The 20953-nt window shown below is 42.0% G+C and overlaps 1 protein-coding gene across 3 annotated transcripts in view; it reads right to left on the bottom strand.

Moving 5' to 3' along the window:
- nbeal1 (neurobeachin-like 1) overlaps positions 1 to 19295 on the bottom strand; it is a 39414-nt gene extending 20119 nt beyond the window's left edge. The window contains exons 1-15 of one of the 3 annotated variants that reach the window (XM_034865042.1): positions 19188 to 19295; positions 18279 to 18649; positions 10218 to 10309; positions 9109 to 9270; positions 8636 to 8717; positions 8201 to 8328; positions 7965 to 8047; positions 6659 to 6744; positions 5573 to 5933; positions 5235 to 5341; positions 3964 to 4050; positions 1383 to 1466; positions 1137 to 1235; positions 374 to 945; positions 12 to 144 (exon numbers count right to left, since the gene is read on the bottom strand). In XM_034865042.1, the coding sequence (XP_034720933.1) occupies positions 12 to 144; positions 374 to 945; positions 1137 to 1235; positions 1383 to 1466; positions 3964 to 4050; positions 5235 to 5341; positions 5573 to 5933; positions 6659 to 6744; positions 7965 to 8047; positions 8201 to 8328; positions 8636 to 8717; positions 9109 to 9270; positions 10218 to 10309; positions 18279 to 18329 (2127 nt within the window). In that variant the 5' untranslated portion in view covers positions 18330 to 18649; positions 19188 to 19295. Of the gene's footprint in view, positions 1 to 11; positions 145 to 373; positions 946 to 1136; positions 1236 to 1382; positions 1467 to 3963; positions 4051 to 5234; positions 5342 to 5572; positions 5934 to 6658; positions 6745 to 7964; positions 8048 to 8200; positions 8329 to 8635; positions 8718 to 9108; positions 9271 to 10217; positions 10310 to 18278; positions 18650 to 19183 lie in introns of all 3 variants that reach the window. The other 2 variants (XM_034865043.1, XM_034865044.1) reach the window with 2 other exon arrangements.
- Between the last annotated feature and the right edge of the window lie 1658 nt (positions 19296 to 20953).

Genomic DNA, 20953 nt, shown 5'->3' with positions numbered 1-20953 from the left:
ACCTGACTCACCCAGAGAGAGTCACAAAAGCAGTAGTCGGGCAGCATGACTGTGACGTACTCCTTCTTTGTGCATACAGCCACAACCAGCACACCCGCTGAGCTGATGAAGGCCTCAAACCCCGTCCCTCCTGGGGTAAAAAAGCTGTACGGGGTAAAGAACAGGAAAACAGCTTCAGCAAGCATGTGCATACAGAACATTCCAATAATCATAATCTCGGTTTGGGAATTTTACAAGAATAGTGAGTATGCCATCTTCTCCTAATGATACTTTACGTGTTAAGACCAGACATAAGATGAAAATGTTCTTGATACTCTTGTCCTCCAGTCTCTTTCACTAATACTTTCTCTGTCTTCTTTTCTTTTCCTCTCACCTGTAGAGCTGCTTCCTCTTGTCCTTGCTGAGTGGGCCCAGCTGGTCCTGATCTAGTGACAACCAGGCGAGAAAGCTGAAGGCCGAGCCGGGCCAGCGTTGCACTGTTGGAACTACTATGCCAGCCATGCTGGGTGACAGGTCAAAGTACTGCATGGCACTTTCCAGGCCCTGCTTCCGTACCATGGCCAAGAGGGCTCTTAGGGCAGGACCTACATAGGGGTGAGCTTGAGTGGACTCTAGAGGTCTAAGGAGGAGCAGGAGACCCAGAAGTTCCCTAGCGCTCAAGGACTGGGAGCCCAGTGAGCCTACCAGCCCCAGTAGGCTCTCAGCGCAAGCTCGGTGTAGCTGTTTGTGACGCTCCAGGCATGCCAGCGCTTGCATGACCATGGCAGCATTGACACAGGTGGCGCGTGTCTGGCGGTTGAGGCAGCTGAGGCGGCGGAGCCAATCAGCCGTAAAAAGCTGCTGCTCGGATGAGTCCAGCTCTGGGAGCCACTGGACCAGCAGCAGCAAGGGCTCCACGTTACTGATGCCCAGGAGCCCCACTGAGGTGTGCTCACCCTCCACCGCCTACACACATACACAGAGAAATACACATGAACACAAAGATAGAGACACAGAATACATATATACAGGTGTAGTGGATTAGAGAGCGCCATTCAGTCAATCAGGCAACTAAGAAAGTTAGCAGGACATAATTCAACCAGACCAACAAATATAAAAAGAAGCAACTAAATGCCAAAAGACAATCCGTCTCTTACCATGTTCATCAGCTCTTTGAGAAGATGCCGTGATGGCTGGCCGAGTGAGGTGAGCACTTCATACAGATGATTGTAACCAATCCTCTCCTTGAACACCTCCTGGAGGGGTAGGGGGAACAATATATTAAAAAAGGGCGCAGCTAATAACTCTTACATTGGAATGAGCAGCTGGGTTCTTCAGTGGCTCCAATCCCAATGTAGACTACAGGGACAGCATGTAATTACATGCATTTGTGTTTCTATTACCTTTGCAGCTGGTGATTTGTGCATCACTGTTGTCAGGGCTTTGATAGTTGCTACAGCGAGAAGGTCTAGTCGCCCTTGAAACACCTGAAGAAAAATCAAACCTGTCAGTTCCTTACTTCAGCCAATCAATTGGGCTTTTAGCGAGCACAGTGTGCAGACAAATTATTTGGCACATGTCAAATCTCTTCTTTCCAGATGAATGTTATAGCACTTTTATAAGGTGATAAGCATGCATACAATTGAAAACCACAATCATATATAAGGTTTGAAATGCTAAAATAATAATGATCAACTTATTTAAGGCTACTTAATACAACATGCATCACACTGGGAGGAATAAAAGGGAGACTTTAGTAGATGCCTTTAAGTTTGATTCAATTAGTTTGTGTGAAGCGTGATTAAAATTATTAATGCTTGTTAGATCCTTGTTTGTCTCTGCAGTATGGGCTGGCATCAACACTTATACTGCAGATGTTATAGTGCAGATAAAGGAGTGTTGTCTTTCTGCTCCAGGTGAAAAAACTACCCTTTTAATAGCATGATGATCTGACTGGAGCAGGAAGCTCTCAGGGCTTAGTCAAAATAGAAATACCCACCTCCACACACAGACAGTCACAAAAGGAGTACTTCACTCTTTTTCCTCACACAAACAGAAACAAAAAAGCATGCAACTTGTAAAACATAAGCAAAACCATTCAAAATGAACACATCTCCATCCAGCTCTGTCCTGCTCATGTCCAACATGTTCTGGGTCACTGAACCCGTAATTCCATTGGAATAAACATGCAGATGTAGACTGGTTGATCCTACTGAGTCTTGGACCGGCTGGAGAGGGACTGCGGCAAAAATGAAACACTTAGGTCATGATCACTGAGTCCAGATCACCTCAAACCACTGAACTCTGTGAGAACACACACCAGGCCACCGTGATAGCATTCCAGCGGAACCCATAGTATACAGCAGAAAACCCAGGACAATGGGGAAAGGGGAGGGCTGGGGAAACCAAAAGTGACAAGAAATAAATGAAATGACCCAGTTGTGAAAGAGGCAAAGTGGTCACTCTACAGCAAGACAAAATTATTTTATTAACAATTGGCCATTTAGCACCTTAAGTCAATTCTGGTTTGGGAATTTCATTAGATTTATGTTTTCTCCATTACATTGATTACTTTCAAAGTGTTATGCTTTATATTAACTGAAAAGCTGCTCTGATGCTGCTTGATCTCTAAAAACCCGCCAAACAGGCTAAAGCGTCAGCCACTGCATCAAGTTACAGCTGCACAGCAACAAAGGCACATTGGTTTGTGTTTGTGTTTTCCATTCTAGTTTGTCCACCTGTATTTACATTACTACACTGTCCAGGTCAATGGAGTGATTATACCTTCTTAAAAGGAGGCTCTGTGAGTAGAAAAATAACAAAGAGTAGAATGAGAAGCTGGTATACTCTGTACAAGTGACTAGGCTTGCGACATTCGGGGAAAAATACGAATCACAATTTTTTGCTTAGTATTGATATCACAATTCTCTGCCACAATTTTTTGGACCACGACAAAACAAGACAAATTGCCAGTACCAAACAGACTTTTTTGGCACCTATAGCACGTTGCGCATAACCACAAGCCTGTAACCATAGAGGCTTCAATAAAGAGAAGGGAAAGCACTGCAGTGCTAAGGAGCGATGTAATAACTATTTTATACAGTCTGTTTAAAACTCACAGAAGAAAGTAGTAGCGTTTGTGATGCAGGCGGCTCGTAATGACAATCAAAGTCATAAAAAAAAAAAATGTAATCTTTTATTTTAAATCAGTTATTTAAAAACTAAATTGTGAACAAGGTGAATCAAGACTGAAATTTTATAACAATATTTTTAATCGTGCAGGCCTACAAGTGACCTTTCTGTGCACATGAGATGATTCAGTGAGAGAGCTCAGACTAATGGTTGATGCTAAACCGTTCAAAAGACGAGCCTTGGACGCAGCAGAGAGGTGAAAGATCATGTCTCATAGATTTCAGCAAAAACAAACGAGCACTAATTAATGAGATCAATATTATTGAACTGTCCCTTCAAGAAAGACGTCAATACATTTCAAAATGTACTTGCAATACTCAGGCAATGTGTAAAACTTACTATAATAGCAAGAGCAATGCCTTGGTTTCAAGACCTAAAGTTCAGAAAGTTCAAAACACAACTTCATTTAAATGATATTGTGAATCCAATCTCTGGGTCTGCTGTAATCTTTGCTAAGCCCCAAATTAAACCATTACAACTGTTGAAAAGGAAATTCTGTATCTTGAGAAAACTATAAAAACCACAAACATGGTGGTGTAACAGTTCTGTTGAATAAATGATGCTCACACAACCGACAGTGTATTGCCTGCCAGCTATCTGACTGTATAATGACTCAGTGTAGTTTTCTGTTTAGCCAGGATCGAAAAACAAATCCTTATCTGGGGTGAAGAAGCATAAGTGTCTTGCTGTGGAGTGGCCACATGGCTCTAGTGATGTGAGGGTGGTAGGACTTGGCAGCCGGTGAGGTTAAGGGGCAGGTAGGTGGATGGTGTGGGGCTTGCTCGGTGGTACCTGAGTGTCCCTCTCTCCTGTCAGTAACCTGTTGTTGGTTATATCTTTCTGGTCCTTGTCTGCCGCCGTGCACCTAGCATTAACCAGCTGACACACACAACAGGCAACATGTCAACATAGCATGTGGGGAGGTTGATAGAAAGAGAGAATGGCAACAAGGGGGAGTCAGAGGATGGTTCAGGGGGAAGAAAGATGGTGTAAGTGTAGAAGAGGGTGAGAGGTTAAAAGCTATGGCCCTTAGCAGGGGTCACTGTGTGGAGGCGTGTCTGTGATCCAGCCTTGCTATGGGAGCTAAACATGCAAGGTGGGCAAAATGCTTTTCCTCACAATGAAACTGGACAAAGTACTAAACATGTGACATACAGTCTAGACCAGACCAGGACCATAATGTATCCAAATTATATGTTAAAAACCTGACAGTATAAATGACATCCATCTATCTTAATTTGTTTGCTGCACTCATTTGTATAAATAAATACCAACTCCCTGACACAGACCAGTAACCTCCCTGACACAGACCAGTAACCAGTCAACCAAAACAATGTATACATACCGAGTAGGTTAACAAAAAAAATAACAATATGAAGTAATGCATGGTAACAGGGTAAACCCTGCTGTTTCTCTCTGTTCCTTACTACACGTTTTTAACAACAGTCTTGTGAATAGCGTTTAAGTATGACTCCTAGTGTTAAGATCCGTTGTGAATACAAACCCAGAACTACAGAAACTGATTCACCAGAGATGTAAATAAACAATTACCAATACAAGACATAACTCTATTCATGTAAAATATTCTTGGAGAGTTTTATCATTAAGTTACTAAGTAATAGCTGACAAGGGCTATTCCGCAAGTACATTAGGCTAAAACTACTTCTTTACTTTGACATAAGAGTTTTTGTACATTGTGGTAACTGCAAAGAATCTGAGTACTTTTACCATCACATGATATTTATCTTCAATAAAAAGACGTCATTGCAAAAAGCAGCAAGCTTTAATGTAATGCACTACTACACTGGGAGTCCTTAAGTATAAAAACAGCTTATTTTAGAATTGATGTCTTAAATATTTACTAGACCCACATAAGTTAAGAATGCAGAAGGGCAAACAAATCACAAATGCAAGATTACAACTTTGAACAGCCATAGGGTCTTGTAGTATCTACAAATAATACCTTAAGAATAATGTTCAATTTGACCGAGTTCTAATCACTTACACTCATACCTGAGTTGTGTCCTCAGGTTACATTAAGATAGAATGAGCTGTAGCATTACCTTGCTATTCTGCAGCAGTCGTGTCAGATGCTCAAAACAGTTACTATTGAGGAAGATGGCTTGTAGAACTGGCCTGTCTGAACACAGGAACATGTCCCTGATAGTGTCTAAAAGACAGCCGGAGGAATAGAAACAAAGGGAGACAAAAGGTGGAGAGACAAAGAATAATAGACAGAAAAAAAGAGAGAAAGATAAGCAAAGACAGAAATAAAACAAGGTGAAAAAAGTCACATTAACTCGACTACCCTGTATGCAAATCATGATTCAACAAAATAGAACAGCTCAAAATATACAGAATATCTAATATCACAGGCCTTTCTTGTCAATTAAGCCCCTACCGAGCATGTTTACTTGCAGAGCCACAAATCGGCTCTCCCAGTGTCGGCCCAGTGTTAGCACTTTGCCCTTGGCTTGCTGCTGCTGTTGGGAGGCAACAACGGCTGCCGGGTCTGAGTTGAGCAGCTTGAAGTAGTTTTCTAGCACAGAGGCGATTTCGACCTGCCGCTGGTCAGAGCTTGAGGCCAGGAGGCGCTGCACCACCTCCCGCAGGCAGCCCAGAGTCAGCAGCGCCTTACGGTCGGGTGCCTCACTGTCCCAGTCCTCGCCCTCATCTGAAGAGCAGCTACCCATGGAGCAGTCAGCCAGCACCCGCATCAACACCTCCATGGTGGCTGGAGAGATGGCAAACAGAGCGTTTCTCTGACAGAAAGGGAGGGATGGGGAAAGGAAAACAAAGTAGAAAGATAAGGACAGGGGTTAGACATTATATGGAGATGAGAAGACCCAACGCCCTGCAACGACTAACAGAAACTGCCAATAACACCACAGAATGCTAATGGCATGGGAATGGGATAAACACCAACCAATAGGCTGGGATCTTTTCATGTTAAATATTTTACTACTGTGTCAATTTCAAGTCGCAAAAGAAGGTTGAAAGCTGTGTGGACAGTAATAATTAATTCAACCTCATCACAGCACTGAGACTGCTCTCATGAAAGTCCTAAATTACATACATTTAAATACAGACAGATTGGGTCCAACTGGGTTGGACTCACGGGCACAGCCCTGAACTGGTTTAAATCTATCTGCAGGATAGGATTTAGTGTCAGTCTTTACAAATCTGAATGCACTGCGATGACAGGTGGAGTTCCCAGAGGGTCCACTCAATGTCTCAACAAGACTTGTGATTAGTAGACTTGATTATTGTTACAGGTCTCAAAAACAGGGCAAAAAACAAAGCCCTTCGCATTGCCTTTGTGTCTGAATTGTGCTAAGTAAATACATGTCTTTGCCTTGCCATCTCTTTATTCCAACACATCCATTGCCAGCAAGAGCTGAAAAGGACACATTGGTTTCCGAGGGGATCAAGCCTGTGATCTGCTACTTAAAACATTATGTGACCTCCAGGTCACCCAGAGACGTACCTGATCACCAGCTACTATGGCTCCAAACAGGTGCAGCAGGCAGCATTTGAGACTCTCCTTCAGGTGCTCGCTTTCCTGGAAGCACTCTGGAACGAGCACACACGCATATGCACACAAACACACACTTTAGTTTAATCTGTAGGCATGATGTCTGCTATGCAAAAACAACCACAAATTATAGCCGAGAGGTTCCAAACAGTTCCTGTATTCTTGCCTGTAAACAAAACACTGATGAATGGACACACAGACACACCTTTATCTTTTCTGACTCTTTTGCACACGCACAGAGAGAGAGAGAGAGAGAGAGAGAGAGAGAGAGAGAGAGAGAGAGAGAGAGAGAGAGAGAGAGAGAGAGAGAGAGAGAGAGAGAGAGAGAGAGAGAGAGAGAGAGAGAGAGAGAGAGAGAATAACCTCTGGGTCATCGTGGTCCATAATGGTCCCAGTCATTAGCTCATCTGTCAACAAGTCTAAATAGGGGGAAAGAAATGGGACAACTTGTCTCTTTGATGTTTCCTTTGTCTGAATCACGCTAACATTCTATTATCACTGGATCAAACTAATGGCAATAATATCCAATGGAGCTTAATAAATGGAAAAAGTAGTACCACAAACTTGTGACACGCACACACACACACACACACACACACATGCACGGCCTTGGGTGGTATCTTTAGTGGCAAACCAAAGCAGCAATACACATGACAGAAAGGAGGATGAGTTCAAAATGTCAGCCAGCCTGGCTGAAGTGGTTGGACATACACCATTTGCTATCGGCTCATCTCATCGACTGGCAAACAGACCACGGACACAAAGAGTGGATTCAACTGGACCCAGAGAGGAAAGAAAAGGGGGCAGTGGGAGAGTGACAGCATACTTGAAAGAAAATAGGAGAAGCGAGGATAGAAGTGATGAGAAGATAAGTGAAGAGAAATAAACACATAAGAACTGGCTTTTTTATGATGTTTAGGATTGCTTCCATATCCCCACCCAAACAGACCATTAAAGAGAGAGATGCAAAGTATGGACCCTACACAGCAAACACTTTAATATTGCTACAGTGTTTGCTAATATACACATAACTTAAAGGAATTTATTTCTTTGAAGGACAGAAAAGTGTAATGTACAGTTGATGAGTGTGCCTTAGATTTAGACAGACTTTGTCATTCAACTTCACATTCACATAAACAGTTGAGCGAGATTTTGTTAATTAACTATTTTATTACTTAAGTTTAAAATGCTACTAATACTGTGTCGCACATGGAAAAAGAGTGAGACTCAGACGTACAATTAAAGACAGGGGACTTACGATAAAAGAAAGGAACAAACTCAACAGTGAGCGGAGCTGCCTTGTACTTCTGTCTGCTCCTCTCTACTGTACCAAGCTGCTCCCTGGATGGAAAAAACACACAGTTCAGGTAAGACAAGAGAATGAAACCAAGTAAAGCATGCTGTACACATAGGATGATGAACACCTCTATTGCTGGTGAATGTAAGCTTTTTGTTGTTATGGTGTTGTAAAGCAATAGTGCAAAATGTTGTTACCCGCAGGTTCGATGCCTCCAGTTGCGATATGGATCGTAGAGGCTCTCGCAGAAAGCCAGCGCATGACGGACAAACTCCTCCGCCTGGCTCTGGTCTGCCATCTCCTTCTCTTTGGTCTTGCTCTTCAGCTGCAAACCCACACACAGACCCTCTTCATGTCTGCTATTATTTGTCTCATTCAGACTACTTCTACATAATCCATCCAACATACGATTCAAGTGAATAATAATTTAACTTCAAACATGTGTCTCCATAGGTTTATTTTTTCCGTTGCCAAATAGAAGAATAAATGTCACTTCTGAATTTTAGTTTCCCCAAATTAGTAAACTATTCAACTACTATTCAATAAATAAATTGAAAATGTTGTGCATTTTTGTTCACCCTATTTACTGGGCACAATGTATTACTGAGCAAAGACAAAGGAAGGGGTCAGACCTGCTGAATATAGACTGTTGTCATAGTGATGATGTGATTGATATACGAGCAAGTGCCAATCTCCTCCACGTTGGACAGGTTCCTATCACACACACACACACACACACACACACACACACACACACACACACACACACACACACACACACACACACACACACACACACACACACACACACACACACACACACACACACACACACACACACACACACACACACACACACACACACACACACACACACACACACACACACACACACACACACACACACACACACACACACACACACACACACACCCCTTACAAGTTAGCTTATCAGTTGCTTGCTTTGGAGTATTAGCTACTACATGAAGGTAACAAATTTGAGCACAAAAGTAATAGATTACAATATAGCACAAGTCAATCCATAAAAAACACAGGATTCAAAGATAAAGTAGCTATACTGTGCGTGTATGTTTACTATCCAGACCTGCAGATGATGATAAGGAACTTGAGCAGCAGGAGAGCCAGATTTTGCTGCTCAGGCTCCAAGCCATCAGAGGCTTTCTGGACGCACTGCAGCAGCTGGTGGCGCAAAACCTGCAGAATGTTGTCTGGAAGCAGCGTTAACACTGGGGGAACCTCCTCTGGCCTGGACACACAGAAGCATCACAACCAGAATGAATATGAATCTCCATTAGATAAGAGGATAAAATGCTTTTAGGTTAGGTTAATAAAACAACGGTACACTGTAAAGTGCAGAAGTTGCTTTTTAAATCATGAAGATGCTGCTGCAGCATTCACAAAAGCAACTTGACGGAGCAGACCGTGTTCTGCAGTCACTCAATCCAACACACATGCCTGCTGCATTCAGGCATTCATTCCTAGGAGAAGAACATGTGTGCTGCACTGCTCATAAGACGGATAGAGAGAGAGAGAGCGCAGTGAAACCCATGCAATGAGTGTTGGTGGGAAAGCAGGACAGATGTGGCAGCTGCAGAAAAATGGAATGAGAGGGAGGGAGGAGGGGAGGGAATAAAATGATGGTTAGACAGAGGACAAAAGGCGAAGAGACAGATCAGGGTGGAGGATGAGAGAAGGAGTCAGAAAAAAACAGGACAGGAAGAGACTAAATGAGTCAAGAAGAAAAGGGAAATGACAGAGAGAGAAAGAGAGAGAAAAGAAAGAGAGCTGGAGAGATAAAAAGCTCGACAAATGATTTAGGAGGAAAGGATTTAACCACCCATGTTTCTCCACCCCACTCCACCCGTTCGCATGGCCCTCCCTCCGTGATAAAATTGGACTGACTAGGTATCAACAAACTAAAATACTGGACACAGGTTTCAGATGTGTTCAAGCACTGAGAGGCTCTCACATTAACCTGCATCACATGTCCACATGTCGACACCAGTCAGAGCGTCACCTGCAACAAAATGTGACTGCTTTGCACAAAAAGCATCTGGTGTGGCCGTGCTATTAGAGTTCTGAACCCACTCGCAAGGACCTAATGCAGAAAACTGCATTGGTGTATTGTTAAATGTAATAAAGAAGGTCCATGTTATTAGAATGTGTGAAATCCTTCAACTTGTCATACGTTACCTTGAAGGTGGCTTTTCAAAGTCCACATCCAGACATTGCTCATAGGAGCTGGTGAAAATCTCCAGCCATAACTTCAAGTAGTCTGGATCCCTCTGAGAAATGAAAAGGCCGACAGAAAGACAGGAGTTAAGAGCATAAAAAGATAGAAGAAGGGAGACCAGAGAGAGAAGCAAGAGAGCAGGGTAAAGAAAGAAAACAATATAGTTAGTGGCCTTTGCTGACAAAAGCTGTCATTGTTAAGATACATAAATGGCTGGCAGTTGACAGCTTTGTCTGCAATTTGATTGACTTTTGTGTGTGCGTGCGAGCGTGTTGTATGTGTGTGCGTGTGAGACTAGACAATAAAAACTAAATAAAAATTACAATAGAAGCCACAAACTTTTGGTCTCTGCAATTCAGAATGATGAGCTCAATTAGACATTTTCACTTTGGCAGTATTTGAAGCTGCTACAAAAGCCTGACACACACGTGATATCAGGAATGTCTCAGGTGTGTGAGTATCTTATCTTTTTAGGGTGTAGAAACCTAAACATCCACCTGTTGGAGTGGAAAACAGGCTTGGCTGCATTCTGAGGGGGAGTTTCTAGCAGCCGGCTGATCGACATTTCCTAAATTCCTGGAACAATGCCCAGAGAAGGATGGAATGGCAACATGGGCCACAGAGGAAGGCTGTTCTGGCTTGGCTTGCTAGGTCATAGTACTGTTTCTGGTATAAAATACCCTCATCGCACAGGGACAAACACAGGACACTAAACACCGGGGAGCATAGGAAAAAAATGCTTAAACAGCAGTGACCATAAAGACATGTTCTTGTGGACTCAGAAAGGTGTCATAACCCTCATTACCAGTTGCTTAGTTCTACTGGGAGCATCAGCTCTTATATATCTCAATAAAAAATACAAGAGCATGCCAGTAAGTACACATTTAGTAAGGTAAAGTCTTGTTATGTATTTTTCTGAAGGAAGCTTGGATTTCTACTAGACACATTGACTATTTTCATTCATATAGTATTTTCATTCATTAAATTAAGTTACACATTTTCTATTATCTCTGTATGTACGTAACTTTTGACACTAACTTGATTTGGGCTATGGTTATCATTTATTCTTCATCTATCTAGTCAAACCATCAATGGATCTGACCAGGGGACACTGAGAACTAATGGCCAAAAGCAACACATATTGGAATTATTATTATAATTATGTAGTTATTATTATGTAATCTCTCCTAAAACAGAACATAATTCATGGGTGTGTGCTATAAAAACTACATTTCCAGCAGAGGGGAAACTGTAATAGCATACACCACAGTAGGACTGGAACTAGTCAGGTTTACCGGATGTACAATTCTGGGGTAAAGCCTGACATCCAGCGCTTCCCCTTCCGCTATCGCTCCGCTATCTATTTTGCAAGGGCACTGTCGCTGCATAAGGGGCTTAGCACCAGCCAGGACGGTTTTGATTGGTTTAAAGAAATACAAACAAGCTAGACCATTCCCCCCCATCCCGGAATAGATAAGCGGTGTAGCCAGACCTTGCTTCAGCACTGACACAGCGCTGTGGAGACAAGTCTATCATTGAGACTAGACTGCAACTAAAAATAATTACGTTCAAGATAATTTCTCTGTCAATAATTTCAATTTTTAAAAATAATAAATACCAAAAATGCATATCACAGTTTCCCAGAGCCAAAACTGGCATTTTCAGATGACTAGCTTTGCTGACCGGTGGTCCAAACACCAAAAATATTTAATTTAGAATGAGATACAATTTCAAATGTCAAAAAAATTTGGCATTTTTGCTTGTAAAATGATTATTCTTTTTTTTTTTTTGATCAACTGAATGATCAACAACTAAATGTTTCAGCTTTACGCCACACAGACATGCAGGGTGCAAGGCAGTTGGATGGCTCCATGGTTGCTCCATGCTGCTTGGATAGAGTCATTAATTCATCATTCAGGAGTAATCACTTGCAGACAACCCCCCACCATATCCTGTCATAAAGACTTTGAGCCATCTGGAGGGTGCGAGGGTGCAATCTAGGTCAAGGAGGGCTGAAAAGGTGATGGGGGCAGATTACCATAACACCAGTCAGTATGTTGTTCATTTGGTATAGTTTGACTAACCACAGGTTCGGATGCCATTCATTTAGATACTTCATGTTCATGACCAGAGGTATTCTGTCATGAACATGAAGTGTTGGAAAGTTGATAGAACTAGAGGAAAAGTTGAAACTATTAGGATTTATTCTGTGGGGACTATGAACATCTGAAGTAAATGTCATAGCAATCCATCCAGTATGGAGGACCAAAGTATGGGACCCACAGATCAACTGACATTGAGGTCCCTTGAAACCCCGCTAGCCTGGCTAAAAGAAAACACTATTTTAAACATTCAAGCCACTAGGGATTAGGCCTACATGCCATCATGCATCTCTCCTCCCTCTCCCCATCTTCTCTCACAGTTGTTGAGGTCTGTGGCCTACATTTGTCACTCTGAAGGAGCAGTGTACTTCAAATTATCAAGGGGAAAAGATAACCACCATATATATATATATATATATATATATATATATATATATATATATATATATATATATATATATACACGTAATATATGTAATATATATATACACACACACACACCCCAGGAGACAAAGAAACAGATGGGGAATGAGAACAGTACGCATGAATGCTCTAATGTTCCCCATGTTATTGGATGGGTCTTTGAACTTTAATGTGAGCTTTTCTCAGCACTGTTTTTTCTTTCCTGCACTGGAGCTATCACCACTGGAATAATGCAAACAGCACACACCTGAAAACATAACATAATGCCACTTTCAGACAAACAGGAGGATTGATACATAAATTCAGGTCCACACACAATTCGCAAACCAATTTTTTCTTTTTCCTAAGAAGAATTTGTATGTTAGAGCTTGAAAGTGAAGAAAAAAAACACAAATGGAAAAACAGGGTTTCTTAGGATAGCAGTGCCATCTGGCTAAGGAGTTGGAGAGGGACTGAAAGGCTTCTGTCCGCGTGTCAGAGTGGGAAATCAGTCAAAACGAAGCAGGAAGCAAGCTCTCTGCAATTCCTATGAAGTCATCAGAACAATCCTGGGATGCGGTCTTGTTTTGTGTGTGTGTGTGTGTGTGTGTGTGTGTGTGTGTGTGTGTGAGAGAGTGAGAGCAACACGTGAATGATTGAGCCACGTGTGAATAATCTGTTTTGGTGGGAGAACATGGCATGTCGCCTGTGTGCGTCTTTCTTCCCGTATGGTATGAATTACTAATATGTTATTTTTTCAATAAATACAGCCCCGTCTTTGTGTCCATGTAGACGATGATTTATGCCAGCAGCTTTACTCTCAACTGACAAAGCTTTCTAGTAGCAGTGACCGAAAGAGAGTGTGTGTGTGTGTGTGTGTGTGTGTGTGTGTGTGTGTGCATGTCTGAAATAATGTCCTCTTTTAGGCAGCAGCTTGGGAGCACAGATACCCATTGAGGGTTTGGACTGTGGCAAGCGAGGACACACCCTGCTCTCCATGGCTCTGTAAATTCATGGCCTTCATCATTGGCCTAACACACACGCACACACACACGCACGCACGCACACTGATTTAGACGTACGTAAGTAGGAAGCCCAACTCCCCAACAGTCACCTTGTCCCAACTCTAACAACCATTTTGTGTTCCAATATATAAATGAAAACAATTCCCATGAGAAGATCACATGCTTCTCCATGCCTATATCCATTATCAAATTAGCCTAGGCCCTTTGCCAAGCTACTACATCACATTCCTCTGTAAAGCTAACAAGGTCACCAGCAAACAGATCAATGCACTTCATTCAGTTCCCCATTGATATGGGAATGAAACAAGAGATGTGTGTTGACCTGCAACAGCAGATCGGGCTCTGCAATGTGAGATCATAGCCTTCCAACTAATAACATCTTCCCCAGCATTGGGTACTTCATAGCATCTGATAATTGCAGATAATAATGGTGTCAAACTTTAGGACACTTTTCCTCTAAATAGATGGAAATAAAGTGATACGACCATTTAACCCATTAAATTGCTTCATGTTAACAATTTGACCAGATATGTATTCCAGTAAATCCATCAAAAGGAGGTAATAATAATCCACAACATTAGCCATGTACCTGATGTAAATGCAGCAGTTAGAATATCTAATAAAAATCTGTCTTGCAACTGTTTTATTGGTAAAGGGACGCACTCACTGTTTGTCAGTAATTAGATTACTTGATCGATTTAACTATTATCAGTATGGTCTCATGCAGAGCAGCAACACAGTCTCCGCAAGTGATCCGCCCGTCCAGACAGGCGCGGTCGGCCAGCTAGACGGGTGGCTGTTTGCCTAGTTTGGGGAGGCTGTGAGTGACCTGGTTGGGCGGAAGTGGCATGGAGTCACTGAAACCACAATGTTTAAAAAGGTCCCCTCCCTGTAGGTTTTAAAGACGCCTGCGGTCATTCTGTTCCGCACCCCAACATCACTGCCTCAGTCAGGGACAACTCCTCAGGCCATGACGTCACTGCAAAGGGAGGATTTCAAGGGGCTGGTGGGAAGGGTTAAAACCACTTGAGGCATGTCTGATACACTACAGTATGTCAGTGACATCAGTGTTATTCCAGAGCTATTCATAGCACAGAGGGAAATGCAGGAGGGTAAAATAGAATGAAATAAGCGGCAGTGAAAAAGAAAGCTAGCCTGAGGGAACAAACTTTGCATACCAGCACATTAACCAAAGCCTGAGTGTGCAGGTTTGTTTGACATTGTGTGTGTGCGTGCGTGTGACAACAGAGATTAGACCGTAATAAGCAAACATGAAGGAAAGCCAGAAAAAAGACCAGAGTAATCTACTTGCGCAGATATGTGAAACTTCGGCACTTTCTCCTCCTCCTTTCTCTCTTCCCTCTCTCTCCCCAAATCTTATCACTATTATGACTCCCATAAGTGCAGGGGCTTATGCAAATTACTGTCGTTTCTCCAATTCCAGTCAAAAAGCGACTAACACGGCAGGGTAGGGTGTGGGGACATAAGACAGGATGACGGTTCTGTAAATGGTAACCAGAAAACCCTGGTTTGTGGACACTTAAAAAGGGATCGAGGATTTCTGCTCTAGAATTAAGATACCAATTTCAGTCTTAAAGCCACAGAAGGGTGAAATGATGCCCCTGGTTGTTGAGGCATGTTCCCTGGGGTTGGGAATTAAAAAGGGCTTTTCTGCAGCAGACAAAAGGCTTTAAGAGCGTAACTGGCACTCTGAAGTCTGCTAAACCCTCCACTTTCTCCAACAAGCCCTTCTGGATAATATACTGGTGAAATAGGAGCGCCAGTGCAGCGTAGTGCTGTTGCTTCTGTATGGCATGGCCACCAGCAGCTCTGTGTGCTTGGGGACAACACTCAGGCACAAACCAATGACATGCAGCTAAGAGGATCGCCGGTTACGTAACGGCCTTCGCTTTCATCTGCAACCTCTCAGCCCTGTACAACTCTGTGAAGCAAGCTGGAGTCAGTCTTTTTAACTACTGCAGATTTTTATCAAAATAGTTCAACTGCAAACCTTCTGAATGCTTTGGAAATCTACTAATACAAAGAATCCTCACTTGTGCTGTTTATTACAACCAAATGTGTGCAGAAACCTGCAGGGGCTTCTATTGTTTCTAGGTGCTAAGGTCAAACTATGTAAAACCAGGGTGTATCAACATATTTTGAAAAATGTATCAGAAATTGAAATGTCAATATGCAGTGGGATCTTTCAATGCCCACTTCAACCTTCTTTGGCCATATCAAAAATGAATGTAGATTTATTTGTCAATTGTATTAAGTTAATGATGTAAAAAAAACTTTATCAGCCTCAGAAAGCTAATGGATTTGGAGCGTAAGCATGCATTTGAAGGCTCGTAGAAATCCGCGTCCAGAAAACAGAAACATCAACACACTCCTGACTCTGAGCTGCTCACCCAACAGTTTCTGACCTCATCATCAATCTGTAAACAACTGCCAGTGCTGGCACAAAACATAGTCTGCAATCATAATTACAATATCAGGCGTTAAAATTAAAGCATGATAAATCGGTTTTAAAAAAATTAATAAAATAACTTCCAGCACTGGATACTGGCTGACAATCAGTCGAGTAACATACAGAGATAAGAAATAACAGCTGATGTCTATAGTTGACAGAGCAGGATGAGCTGGTTCTCCTAGCGCATACCTTTGGCTGCTCGTGTTTTACTGTCAATTCGCTTCTGAACGACTGCTCCGCCGAGAGCTGTGCAAGTGTTAACCTCTGACACTAAAGGCAGTGATGGCTCCACGGTTTTGTCGATCATTAAACAGACAGATGGCATGAGGGACATATGATGAGCACAAGAAAACAAACACCTTTCAAGCCATACTTACGGAATTATTGAATCTAGTTTCACTAGCTTGTATTTTTTGTCTGTTTTACATGCTTAATTAGCCTTCAAAGTGGCAGCATGCAATAAGTACCTGCCAACAATGTCAAGTGTATACAATTGTAATCCTATTATTAAACACATTTAAGCATATGGTATATGACAATAGAGGTAAGGACTGAGGTTGGTTGAGAAACAATTAACCCTTTAGCTGGACCACAAGGGGTCATGGGGCCATACCAGCATTCCTCAACTGATTTAGGCCATGTGAGTGACTGGATTTTCTTTCCTTGCAGCTAACATAGCCTGGCAACACACACACACCTGACATTTCAGCTGCTCGGGGAAAGAGACAGGCCGCTATACATATATTATTAAGTGCTTCTCTCTCAGCGTCTCTTTTGCCTCCCGCAGAGAGAAATATTGGCCCGGTGGACCCTTGGCTCAAAGCCAGAATGAAATGATCCTTCCTCGCAGTGTAATGCTTCGTCAATGCAAATACACACTCCTGCTAGAACAAATGCAATGTGTATGCTGGCATTTTCACAAGTGTCTGTGACAAGTGTGTGGGGGCAGCAGTGTGTATGAATACTTCTGTTTAAACCCCAAAACACCCAAACCACTGGCACTAGATTTTCTATTTTCCTATGCATTCCTGCTTACATATTTCACTTTATAGGTTGAGAATTATTCAAGGTCCTACACATGCAGAAAACCTCTTTGCCTGTACTGTGTGCGTATTGTGAGGGATTACAGTGGACAGTAAGGTGTGTGACTGCAGCCAGGCTCACGTGAGGAGCTGCTCAGGCAGGCCGTTGTGATCAGAAGACAGGACGTTCCCGTTTTATCGCTAAGTGAATCAAATCTAGCCATAGCCTACTCAAGGGATGCCGTCGCTACTACAGGGTCAAATATTCGTCTCCACCATAAAACAAAGAAGTATTCTACATGCACTGCTCACTGCAGAACTACCCACCATATTATGAGAACTTCCTGTCATAAACTAATATTAAAGCCTGACCAAATAGCGTCTCTACTGGTGTTGTATTTGTTTAATCTTTATATGTTGGATATGTTTTTAGAGTTAATGGGAATGGTATGGACAATTATTTATTCATCACCAATATGTGAGAGGGTTTGTGCCAAAGTATTTGCAACACTATCCTACCATAAAGTTACATTAGTTCTCTGTGAAATAATTATTCATTTATAAGCCTAATGTGTCCTCTGCCAAAAAATCCTTAAGGACCAGCAGGCAAATTAGGCATGGGTAGAGTCCTATAATGTTTTATACGCTGTTTTAAAAGCTTTTGCATCCTGAAAGTTTAATGCGTGGTATAAAAACATCACCACTAAATAATTGCAATCATTGACTTTGGTTTAAAAATGTCTCATACTGATGATTTCCATTCAGATTATACTTACTGCTGACCATAGTCTGCCACAGCAGATGTGCTCTGTCACAAAAACAGGCAGGAACACTAGACTTTCAAATATGAATGCCAAGAAAGAAAAACCTCTTAGCCAGGGAGGAAGTGTCATCACACTGTCTATTACTTCACCTAATGACATTTCACTGGCTGTTTCCCAGGAGACAAAACAGCCATAGTGGTAGTTTGGGTCCCCAGAAATACACCTGACCTTACCTTAGTGCAGTAGAGCATCCAGACCTCGTACAGTCTCTCCTTGGATGCCATGGTGCCGGTGAGTGGCCCCCTCAGGCTGTAGTGTCACCAGAGGTCACTTCCCTGGCTGCTTCATGGTTTTCACTCATAACCTCTGCTGCTGGCCTTAATGCTCAACATCGTGATTGTCCAACTCTGGCAAGGTGTAACACGCCTCAAATATGTCGAAATGGGTGCTAGATGACGTGTTTTGGCAGAAACTTTCCAAGAATTACTCCATGGCAGAGGACAGATGTGCAGTCCCGGAGAGGACTTGACCCAGGTGGGCCTGTACTTCCATTTGTTCTGCTCTTCTCAGAGAACCAGAGGATAATCCCAGCAGCGTTTCTCCTCTATCAATGATAAAAACACATGACACACAGACAATTACTTATCATGGAGGCAAATGTTTTGTCACGGTCAGACGACTGGCGAAAGTATTCACTGCTAGCAACAACAAAATACATCCAGTAACGTTACTCCCTGTGCACTTTGAGCTGCCCTGCTGGCTCCAAGCACAGACAGACTGAGGCGATGGTGGAAACTGCACGGCAAAACACACACCATTAATAATGTCTGCTCTGTTGTGTGTCCTACAAATTGTCTACAAGATGACTAGCTCGTCCTGTGACAGCACAACGCCTTCGGCTATCCTCGGCAAACATTACTGAGTCATTAAGGCGACCTTACCTGACCAAGTTAGCTAAAAGCTAGCTGTCAAAAAAGCCTATTTCTGGGTTTTTTTCAGCCTTCCTTTCTCCTCCTCCTCATGTGACAGAAACGCCTCGTCTCCACAAGCCTGCCCGGCTACATACGTCTCATTTAAAAGAGACTGATGTGAATACCTGATTAAAATATATTAAAACCGTCGAGAAACTGAGGACCACTCACCTGTGTAACATAAAGACCACTGTCACTAACGCCTTCTTCAGAGTTGCTGTAAATGTGTCAAGTTTCCGACAAACATATCGCGCTTACCCCCACAGCAGCTTCCTGTCGACGTACGGTTTGATTCATTTCAAAATAAGAGCGCTCACCATAAAAACACTTGATTGAAAATAATTGCACAAAAACAAAAATCAAAGAAATGTCGTTCTTTTGTTATCTAAAATCTATCTATCTAAATTTCGCTAAAAAACAATATGTTTGATTACAGAGTGATACTGTGCTCTATTTAATGCCAAGTTGTGTCTATTGTTGAATGTCTGGTAGCCTTATACTTTCAAATTCAGTCAAAGACAAGGAAATTATTCAATACAGTTTGTGCAAAGGGAGATTATATTATTAGTCACACAGGGCTGAAGTACAATAAAATTGGCACATTTACAGAAGAATAATAAATATGCCGCATTCTTGCTACAAGCAAAATGTTAATTGTTTAGTTAAAATGGTCTTAACTTAAAGTCTTAAAGTTGTTAATGGTAGGCCAATATAAAGTTGTTGGCAAAGACTGCAGAAAATACTGTTTTTGGAGATGATACTGGTTTCAACAACAATAGTGTATGAAATGGTTAACCAGTACCTTTAATTTGGTAGGGGAACCAGATACACAATACACTTTAGCAACTGTACTACCAAACTAGTCAGGATTAAACTGCAGTTTCAATACCGTATACGTGTTTCTATCATAGCGTACTTAAATTGTTGTGAGGAACACATTCATGGCTTGTAATATTGCTTTTATTAGTAGCTGCGTTTGCGACAGTTTATACACCTTACGTTGTGGATGTGGAGATACGTGGTTGCTAAGGGCTGGTCTTGGTTGCTTGCAGAGCTCCATTGGTTTGTTTTTAATCTATGGTTTTGGTGTTGTGGGGCCATCTAGTGGCGCAGTAGAGAGCTGCTATGTCTCTCAGGGTTATGGTGATGTGTTTCTGTGAGGGAATGTTTTATTTCACAGGAAACAGAGTAACACAGGAAACAGAGTAACACAGGAATCAGATATATATGTATACATACCTTTTATATATAAAAAAATAAGTCAATAAAAATAAATAATTTATTTGGCTTTGACAAATGATGATGGAGCTTGAAGCAGGCTGGACTAGACGTGGATTGTGGTCTAAAAACAAACCCTTTATGCCATGCTTTATGATACAAGATCTCTGCTCAAATAGATATTTGAATCGGTTCTATGCACGTGGCAAACACTCTTTTTAACCAAACATTGTTTTTAATTATGTTGTGAAAAGCTCCTTGGGGTTAATCTTTTCATTAAAAAAGTTGTTATTATTACTAATTGTTTCATCACTCAAGTGAAAGTCATGCTTGTGCATACATGAGACTCTTTAAAAACATGGATATGCTGTAAACCAGTGTCTTTCTTTTCTAATACATCATCAGGCTATTCAACCACCATCTGAATACCAGGTTCTTTGATTATGCCAACAACTTGAAGAAACAGGACAACGTGATACAGGTAACTAGAGGCTTTTACTAGTAGACTGCTTGTAGTTTAATGGACACTATTGCAATGACAAAATCTATCTAAAGAGAGAAAAAATACATAAACAGCTGGCAAAATTCTTAAAAGCGCCTGTGTGACACACACACACACACACACACACACAGGCTCAGGAGGTGAAAACAATACCAGCGTTGCTGGCGCAGCTGGTAATCATACAAGGCTAACAGGAAGTTTAGAAATCAAATTTTGT

The sequence above is a fragment of the Etheostoma cragini genome, chromosome 24 (assembly GCF_013103735.1).
Source record: "Etheostoma cragini isolate CJK2018 chromosome 24, CSU_Ecrag_1.0, whole genome shotgun sequence".
NCBI classification, from domain to species: Eukaryota; Metazoa; Chordata; class Actinopteri; order Perciformes; family Percidae; genus Etheostoma; species Etheostoma cragini.
The sequence above is the reverse complement of the archived record's forward strand: the minus strand, read 5'-3'. Positions and strand labels throughout refer to the sequence as shown.